The 10416-nt window shown below is 38.5% G+C and overlaps 1 protein-coding gene across 1 annotated transcript in view; it reads right to left on the bottom strand.

The window, feature by feature from the left end:
* The window catches only part of PATJ (PATJ crumbs cell polarity complex component), a gene marked incomplete in the record, with an annotated part of 974742 nt that overhangs the window by 935915 nt on the left and 28411 nt on the right, over positions 1–10416 (bottom strand). The window contains 2 exon segments of the mRNA XM_053693647.1: positions 859–987; positions 2042–2222. Of these exon segments, the coding sequence (XP_053549622.1) occupies positions 859–987; positions 2042–2222 (310 nt within the window).

The following is a 10416-nucleotide window of genomic DNA, read 5'->3' as shown; positions in this document are numbered from 1 at the left end:
AGCCAAAGCACTTTAAATGAAAAGCCCAAAAGGTTCACTAAGGTCTAATTATTCTGAGAGAGCATTAAATAAAGGATAATAAAGCATAAAGTATATCATCATATTTATTAGGAAATTATTATAACTGATAAACAAGAGTCTCAGTGGTGTACAAGAAACCTATTTCAACTAATTTATAAAATAATATTCAAAGAAAAGAACAACGTTACTTCAGGGTTACTTTTAGAAGGATAAAAATGATTTGATAGTATTTTACTTATATTAGGGTTACAAGGGCACAGTAAAGTGAAAGAAATGTGTGTGAGGCAGATAGAGTATGCAACTTTAAACAACTTTCCAGCTTACTTTGATTAACAAATTAGCTTTGTTCTTTTGGTATCCTTAGTTGAAGAGTGGGCTTAAGGGCAGCACTACTGGGAGCTAGCTGAACACATCAAGTGAGCCAATAACAGGAGGCATATATGTGCAGCCACCAATCAGCATATAGCCCGCAGTAGTGCATTGCTGCGCCTGAGCATACCTACGTAGACTTTACAACAAAGGATACTTAATGAACAAAGAAAATTATATAATATAGGTAAAATTGAAAGTTGTATAAAATGGCGGGCTCTTTCTGAATTGACTCTACTGACACGTTAAAATAAATAAATAACCTAACTCCTTTAAAGAAGACACTAACAAAAATAAACTTGAAAAAGCAAATTTCATACATATTATTAATTAATAGTCTTTAGTTATTCTCATTATTTAAAAAACAAAAACAAATTAGGAAATATAAATTTATAAAACCTTTTTTTTCTTCCCTTCTTTTCATTGACAAAAATATAAATGAATAATATAAATAGAAAGATAGATTACCCGGTCAGCTAGTCCCCCAGGTACAATTGTTCTGACAATTACACCACTTGCTTTTCCTCCTACTATTCCAAAACCTAATCCTGAACCGTCATTAATGAGCTCAATTTCTTCCACGTGGCCCCAATGGATCTGCAATTCATAAAAAGAGACAGATTGTATTTCTCATAAATTATAACTGCGATAATCATTAGCAACAGATTTCCTAAAAAGCAAAAGATTCTTCAGAACTGAAATAATTCATGTAATTGTTCTTTGTTTATTAGATTTAAAAAGTAAATGAAAAAAGCCTAAGAGGAACGTTCTGCCTTAAAGAGTTCAGCGGCGGAGCCTGCGGTTGTTCCATATGGAAAGCATTAAAGCAAACAACAATAAACCGTCCTCTATTTTATTAATTGCTCAAACTTCCATTCTACATATGCTACACATCTACAATACAGTTAGAGGCTTCCCATAACCACCATGCTGATCTGATTAGCAGTGTTCTGATGGGCCCACATATATAGGGAATTAAATTATTCAGTGTGCATGCTGCGTCAGCCCTTCAATAGTTTGTCAACTATATAAAAGCAACAACTGTGATGTTGCCACCATTAAGAGAGCAGGCCTAAGATTTCCCCAGTATAGAACTGTGATTTTCTGTAAACAGAAGCTATTAAAAAGGGACATTAAACACTTGGAGATGGTATTATAAAATGATAATATATATATATATATATATATATATATATATATATATATATATATATATATATATATATATATATATATATATATACACACACACATACACACTCTGCAATATACTTTAATGATTTATTTTGTCCCCTTCTCCTGTAATTCCATTCTGAAATTGTGAGCTTTTTAGTTCCTGTTAGAAATGAAAGTGCAGAACACAGTTATATACCACATAGTCATTGGCTGCACACTCTAGTGACCTATTTATAACTGTCCCTAATTGGTCACAGCAGAGAAGGTAACCTAAGTTACAACATGGCAGCTCCCATTGTTTTATAGACACTAAAATTTTACACTTATTTTGTCACTATTTACAGCTAATGAAACTTTAAAAAATACATCTACAGGTGATTTTCAGACTAATCTTTACTGTGAATGCATCATTCTATCTAGTGTTTATATAGTGTTTAATGTCCCTTTAAGATTACTACTGTAGAACAGAATATACCGCTTCATCCGGATAGTTCCTTTGGAGTTGACTGACTGCCGCTGGTTGCTTTGCAAGAACCAAATTTACACGTCCTGAGTATTGTTGAAGCAATGCAATAACCTCTTGATGGGACACGTTCATATCCAGGGGAGTGGAGTTAATAGCCAATATCTGGTCATTTTCCTTCAGCCGCCCATCCCTGTGTATGACAGAAAACTAATTAACTTAAATAGATAAGGCTGGTGCTTCACACAATAAAAGCTTAATGACAGCTCAAGTAAAAGGGACAAAATGTGAAAAGGAAATAATCTAATGTGCTCTAAAAAGCCTTTTATTATTGCTAGACTTTATATAACTATATGTTAAAGGGACAGTCAACACCAGAATTTTGTTGTTTTAAAAGATAGATAATCCCTTAATTACCAATTCCCTAGTTTTGCATAACCAACACAGTTACAATTATACACGTTTTACCTCTGTAATTACCTTGTATATAAGCCTCTGCAGACTACCCCCTTATTTCAGTTCTTTTGACAGACTTGCAGTTTAGCCAATCAGAGCTGTCTCCATGGTAAATTCATGTGCATGAGTTCAATGTTATCTATATGAAACACGTGAACTATTGTCCCCTAGTGGTGAAAAACTATCAAAATGCATTTAGATTAGAGGCGGCCTTCAAGGTCTAAGAAATTAGCATATGAACCTCCTAGGTTTAGCTTTTAACTAAGAATACCAAAAGAACAAAGCAAAATTGGTGATAAAAGTAAATTGGAAAGTTGTTTAAAACTACATGCCCTATCTGAATCATCAAAGGTTTTTTTTTGGACTTGACTGTCCCTTTAAATCCCTTCAAAGGGGTTAAACACATGATTAAAGACAGCTTCAGAGCAGCAATATGTATAGACACCAATCAGCAGCTAGCTCCAAGTAGGAGCACCGCTGCTCCTGAGCCTACCTAGGTATGCTTTTCAACTAAAGATATAAAAAAAAGTAAACTTGGCAATTAGAAGAAAATTCAAAACTCTTAAATATTGCACGCTCTATTTTAAAGCATACACTTTTAAGTTTTGTCTTTCATGACCCTTTAATAAGGCCATTATAGTCATGACATGCTCTAATCTTTTAGCGCATGTAATTTTAAGACTAATGATCCTACACTATTGGGTGTTTAACCCTGGTAAAGTGGTTAAACACAAAGTAGAAGTACCAATTGGGACTCATAGAGCACTGCTTGTTCTGGTTGGAAAACACAACTGATCCAGTAGGCGGCGCTACTTCCATATCTGGATCCTGCAAATAGCACCGCTGAAAGGATCAGTAGCATTTTCAACTCTGAGCCCTAAGTGGTATTTTGTCCACCTATTTGCGGGGTTAAACACACAGTAATGCGCATAATAGTGTTAAAATTACATGAACGGATTAGACCATGTCATTTTTTTTTACTATTATGTCCCGTAAAATTAAATTATAAAAAAAAAACCTTTAAGAGCCAAAAGCATATTTATGTACACCTATGACTCAAGGGATAATAACCCCCAAAAAAATATTTCATGATTCAGACAGAGCAGCAATTTTAAGCAACCTTTCTAATTTACTCTTATTATCAATTTTTCTTTGTTCTCTTGCTATCATTATTTAAAAGCAGGAATGTAAAGATTAGGCGCAGGCCTATTTTTGGTTCAGAACCTGGGTTATGCCTTATTATTGGTGGCTAAATTTGCACCATCATATGCAAATCTGTATATGCACACCTTCGAAAGTGAATATATTTGGAAACCCCATTGCTTCAGTGATAATATAGAGATATATTGACGATGTGATAATTTTATGGGAGGGGGATTCTAATCTGGTGGATGAATTTGTTAAATACATCAATAATAATGATTACAACCTTAAGTTCACTGAAAATCATTCTTAAACAGAAATCGAATTTCTGGATTTGCGGCTATTTGTCAATGATGAAAATAAAATAGCAGTATTAAATTTCAGGAAGCCAACTGAGAGAAACAGCTTCATTGACTATAGGAGCGCACACCAACGTAATTGGAAAAACAACATTCCATATAGCCAGTTTCTCAGATTGAGAAGAAATTGTAGTTCTATAGATGATTTTAGATGATTTTAATAAGGAAGCAGATATCTTGGCCAATAAATTCAAGGCCAAGGGATATGATGCTGTAATTATAGATAGCTCAAGTATTAAAGCTTTAGGGCAAGCTAGGGACTATCTGTTAAAGAAGGAGGGGAATTGTAAGATAGGTAGAGGCCATCAACAAAATAGACATAATAATGATCAAATTAGATTCATTACAACTTTCAATGAAGGGCATAAAATTATCAAAGAGGTGTTCAAGAAACATTGGGGGATCCTAAAATCAGACAGTTTACTAGCTCCATCACTGACAAATAATCCATTAATCACCTTCAAAAAGGGTAGAAATTTGAAGAATCTGCTAGCCCCCAGTAAATTAAAACCTGCTAAAAAAGAGAAAGCAACATCTGGCAAGAGTAATTGGTTAAGCCTAAAAGAGGGCACCTACAAGTGTGGGAAACATAATTGTGGAATGTGCAAACATGTGAAGACTGAACCCAATTTCTCAAATAGCGATCACTCTCGTAATTTTCAAATTCAGAGTCGTTGTACTTGTGATTTTACATATGTGGTATACTTGTTAACGTGTGGGTGTGGCCTAATATATGTGGGTCACACCAAAAGAAAGATCAGGCGGAGAATTTCTGAACACCTCAACAACATTAAAAATAAAATGGATAATCATAGTGTCCCCTTGCATTTCAGAGATGTACATGGTGGGGACTCTAGAACACTGAGGGTTCAAGTTATTGATTGGATACCACCCAAAACACACAATAGATTACTTGCTCTCCGTAAGCGTGAGACCTACTGGATACAGAAATTAAATTGCCTGTGTCCAGGGGGTCTCAATGTGGATCTAGATTTGGCTGCCTTTATGTGAATATGATCTGGTCATGCGCAATAGGGAGTGGAGATAGGGATAACGTGTATTATTCAAGTATAAAGTTTTTTAATAGTGTAATCATTTTGGTGGAATTTTTAATATAGTATAGAAATCCTTCAAGAATCTAACTTGGGTTCTTTTGAACCATAGATAGCAGTATGAATTTGTATATGATTTTTTTATATATATTTTTTGTATATATTTAATGAATTTGTTTTTTCATCAAATCCAAGTTTTTATTCTGTACATATCTAAACGTGCAATATTTCAGATAAGGGTATGAAATGGCTGTTCCCCATAACATATCAGCCTTGTTAGTGATTTCAAGGTACAATGGAAATAGAAAATATCCTGTTTTAATGTCACCTTTAAAATATGCATATTTATATATCTATATTTATAACATGTATCAAGTTCCAGTTTTTAGGTTTTCTTTTAAGTAAGGTCGTTATTAAATGAATATGTATGTTTTATAGTTATTTGTTCTTAACAAACATGTATTTCAAGGTACGTTCTGAGCTATTACAAATTGAGGCGCAATGTCTAATTAAGACTAAAGACTGACAGGCAATTTTGTTCCAATGAGAAGAGACCTGTTGCTATATAGCAGCAGCCATCGGGGACGAGATATAGAATCACCTCTTGAAAAAGACCGCACGTTGGCGGTTGAAACGCGTTGAGGCTAATTTTGAGTCTCCTGAGGACCCGTAGTGCTTTACACAGAGTCACCAGCATTTACCTTTCAGTACAGCCACTGGCAATTCAAGCTGCGGGTATGAAAGCTCGTGAGGTACCAACAAACCACGTAGCGAGGCCTACACTGAGAGACTCACTTAGAGGAAGGAAGTGATTTTATTAGTACATGGACGATTTTTCATTTACATTTTAACTTTGATGAAGAGGATTTGTTACAACGTCCAATAAAGTATTTTACATTGTAAGTGCAATACGTTAGTGTGGCGTGTCTTTGCTATACATCTACACTTGAGTCTGTTTGCGCTTTTTTCTTTCTTACAGATTTCTGGATTGGTGGCTAAATGTAGCCACCAATAAGCAAGTGCTATCCAGGTTGCTGAACCTAAAATGGCCCGGCTCCTAAGCTTTAAATTCCTGCTTTTTAAATAAAGATAGCAAGAGAACAAAGAAAAATTGATACTAGGAGTAAATTAGAAAATTGCTTAAACTTGCTGCTCTATCTGAATCATGAAAGAAAACATTTGGGTTTAGTGTCCCTTTAATATGCAACATTTAGTAAAGTAAAACATTTAGCAGGCCTTGAAAGATATATGAAGCAAAAAAAAAAAACAACAGTCTATTTAAATAACAAACTACAGACCATGGTTAATATAACTATATTCAAACAATATTGCATCATTTAAAAAAAAAAAAAAACTATATAGGAAAAGCGATTAAAATTATATAAAAAGTTGTGTTCAATACTCTATATAATCAAATGTATTTGCACTACCTAAAGCAAAAAGGAAAAAAATAATTGAATATTGATATTAAGTACAGAGTGGCTCTTATTATCAGATCGGTCCTAAAATAGTAACCGCAATGTTACACCAAATGGTATCAAAGGACCAATGTAAAATGTCCTGACTTTTGGTTATGGCACAGTAATCATAAACGTTACCATAACAGCTATTATTGTCAATTTCCTTCCAAAAGGCAGGGAGAGTCCACGACTTCATTCCGTACTATTGGGAAATAAAACACCTGGCCACCAGGAGGAGGCAGACACACCCCAGCCAAAAGGCTTAAATATCCCTCCCACTTCCCCTATCACCCCAGTCATTTTTTGCCTTTCGTCACTATAGGAGGTGGCAGAAGATTTGGACAGTCCTGTAATTGGTATGTTCCCTTCAAGAAAGGACTGTAATTTAAAGTAATTATGTCAACCTGAGAGTATTGATGAAGGTTAGAGTCTGGAGATACAGGGAAAGTTTTCTGTGAATCCATCCAGACTGTCGCTAACAGCTCCTGAGCAATCAGTGTTGACGAGTTTCACTGCTTGCTGTTACACACTCAAGTCCATGGGGTCTATTAATCAAGCTCCGAACGGAGTTTGATGCCCCGTGTTTCTGGCAAATCTTCAGGCTCGCCAGAAACACAAGTTATGAAGCAGTGGTCTAAAGACCGCTGCTCCATAACCTGTCCGCCTGCTCTGATGCGGCGGACAGAAATCAACCCGATCGAATACGATTGGGTTTATTGACACCCCCTGCTAGCGGCCGATTGGCCGCCTATCTGCAGGGGGCGGTATTGCACCAGCAGTTCACAAGAACTGCTGGTGCAATGATAAATGCCGACAGCATATGCTGTCGGCATTTATCGATGTGCAGGGGACATTGTTCGTTATAGCGGATCATGTCTGTCTGCACAATGATAAATGGACCCCCTTGTCAGAAGCTTCGCTGCAAGACTGTCACACTTCAGAGGCTGTAGCTGTTCCACAGCATGGATCCTGGAGGGTAAGACCGTTTTTATATATTCACTTACAAATGCTATACAGAGTCACAGTGTGGCTCCTTTATACCTCAACAGGATCAAGGGTTAATATCTCCTTCAAGGAGATTATTTGAAAAGCTTGGGGATTTTATATCTGCTTTAATTTTTGGACTCATAGACTGTGTGGGTTTTTTTGGGAACTAACAGGTTTCACTTTCGTTTTTGAAGTAGTGTTGCGCAGCTCATACTAGCTTAGCACCATTTTCATAGCAGGGGAAGTCCTGTCTTACGCAACACGTGCAGTCTCTTTCATTTCCTACGATTCTACTGCAGACATCACTCCTGAGGAGAATAATAATTCCTGTTTATATTGTAAGGAGGCCGCGGTTTGCCCGCCTGCTTAATTTTGTTACATTTGCCTAAGCACTGTTCTAAAGTCTAAGAAGGGAGACAAGCCTGCTAATACTCATAGCGCTATCAGTCCCGCTGAGCCATCTACCTCTCAGGACTCTATGTCCCGAGAGATTACTACCTTTTCTACGCTACCCGCTCAACACGCAGTTTCCCGCGGCACAACTAATACTCCATCTGGAGGGGGCTTTTTTCCTGTGGACTTTACCCCGCAGTTACAATCGGCGGTGTCTGCAGCCCCGAGTGCCTTACCTTCCTCTGGCAAACATAAGAGAAAGGTTAAACATAATTCTCTTGACCTAGAGTCATCTAAATATTTGTCGGATTTAGCTACTATCTCCCAGCTGTCCGAGTATGAGTTAACCTCTGTAGCTTCAGAGGGTGAGCTTTCTGAGTCAGAGACTTCAATGTCTAAACCTCCTACAGCGGAGGAACCCTCCTTTAGATTTAAAATTGAACATCTGCGTTTTTTATTAAAGTAGGTTCTGTCTACCCAAGAGGTTCCAGGGGCTAAGCTACCTGAGGAACCTAAGATCCCTAAATTAGACAGGGTTTATGAAGACAGGAAGGTCCCTCTGACTTTTCCTGTGCCCGTTAAAATGGGAAACATTATTAGTAACAGATGGGAAAGAATCAGATCTTCTTTTTCCACCTCGTCTACCTTTAAAAAATTATTCCCGGTCCCTGACTCTCAATTGGAAATGTGGGGCTCCATCCCTAAGGTGGATGGTATATTTTAACGCTTGCTAAGCATACTACTATCCCCCTTGAGAATAGTTCTTCTTTTAGAGAACTGATGGATAAAAAGATGGAAACTTTTCTGAGGAAGATGTTTCAACATACAGGGTTTTTATTTCAACTGGCGGCCGCTGTAGCCACGGTTGCTGAAACAGTAACCTACTGGTGTGGCTCTCTGTCTAAGCTCATTGAGGTGAAGACTCCCCTCAAGGACATTTAGGAGAGAATTAAAGCTCTGAGAATTGCCAACTCCTTCATCTGTGACGCGAATATGCAGATTATTCACCTAAATGCAAAGGCCTCTGGCATTGCAGTCCTAGACCGTCGGGCTCTCTGGTTAAAGTCTTGATCTGCAAATATGACTTCTAAATCCAGACTCCTTTCACTTACCTTCAAGGGGAAGATTTTATTTGGTCCAGGGCTGGGCTCCATTATTTCAACGGTTACCGGAGGGAAACGTGCCTTCCTACCGCAGGATAAGAAGAACAGGTCTAAGGGATTGTGTTAGACAACCGTTCGAGAGACTCGCTCTATTGGTGGCTCTGTCCAGATCATCTGTCCCAAGGCACGTGCATCTTGAGACCGTCCTGGGAGATTGTGACTACGGACGCAAGCCTATCCAGTTGGGGAGCCATTTGGGGTGCCAAGAAGGCACAAGGGTTGTGGACTCAGGAAGTCCTCCCTTCCGATCAATATTTTGGAACTCCGGTCAATCTTTAATGCTCTAAAGGCTTGGCCCCTTCTGGGTTCATCCCAGTTTATCAAATTCCAATCAGATAATATAACTTCGGTTGCCTACATCAACCATCAGGGGGGAACGAGAAGTTCCCTGTCGATGACAGAAGTATCTCAGATACTAGAGTGGGTGGAGACTCACAGCTGTACGCTGTCAGCGATCCACATTCCGAGTGTGGAAAACTGGGAAGCGGACTTCCTCAGCAGGCAAACCTTTTACCCAGGGGATCTCATGGCATCCCGCCTCAATACCAAGCTACCCAGGTACGGGTGGAAGGATCCTCAAGCGGAGCAAATAGATGCCCTAGCAGTGCTATGGAGGTTCAGACTCATATCTTTTTCCTCCATTACCGCTTCTCCCTCGTGTGGTGGCCCGCATCAAGCAGGAGCGAGCATCAGTGATTTGGATTGCTCCATCATGGCCGCAAAGGACACGGTTTGCGGATTTGGTGGGGATGTCCTCATCTCCTCAGTGGAGGTTACCTTGTCGCAGAGATCTGCTGATACAGGGTCCCTTCATACATCAAAATCTAGATTCTCTGAGGCTGACAGCGTGGAGATTGAACATTTAGTTTTAGCCAAGAGAGGATTTTCTGAGAGTGTTATAGACACTATGATTCAGGCTTGTAAGCCAGTTACTTGTCGTATCTACCATAAAGTGTGGAAGACGTGTACTGGTGTGAAGAGCGTGGCTTTTCCTGGCATAAGGTTAAGGTTGCCAGAATTTTGTTTTTTCTTTAGGATGGTGTGGAGAAGGGTCTATCTGCTAGTTCCCTGAAGGAACAGATATCGTCCGTGTCAGTGTTACTGCAAAAGAGATTGGCTGAGTTTCCAGATGTGCAGTCCTTTGTAAGGGCTCTGACTAGGATCAGACCTGTGTTTAGATCTGGGGCTTCGCCTTGGAGCCTCAATCTTGTTCTTTGTGTCATGCAGCAGGCTCCGTTTGAGCCTATGCATACTGTTGACATTAAATTGTTATCTTGGAAGGTTCTCTTTTGTTGGCTATTGCCTCTGCGCGCAGAGTTTCTGTGATTTCTGCTTTGCAATGTGACCCCCCTTATCTTGTTTTTTATGCTGATA

Source organism: Bombina bombina, chromosome 10, assembly GCF_027579735.1.
Source record: "Bombina bombina isolate aBomBom1 chromosome 10, aBomBom1.pri, whole genome shotgun sequence".
Taxonomy (NCBI): domain Eukaryota; kingdom Metazoa; phylum Chordata; class Amphibia; order Anura; family Bombinatoridae; genus Bombina; species Bombina bombina.
This window is presented reverse-complemented; position numbering and strand designations above follow the sequence as displayed.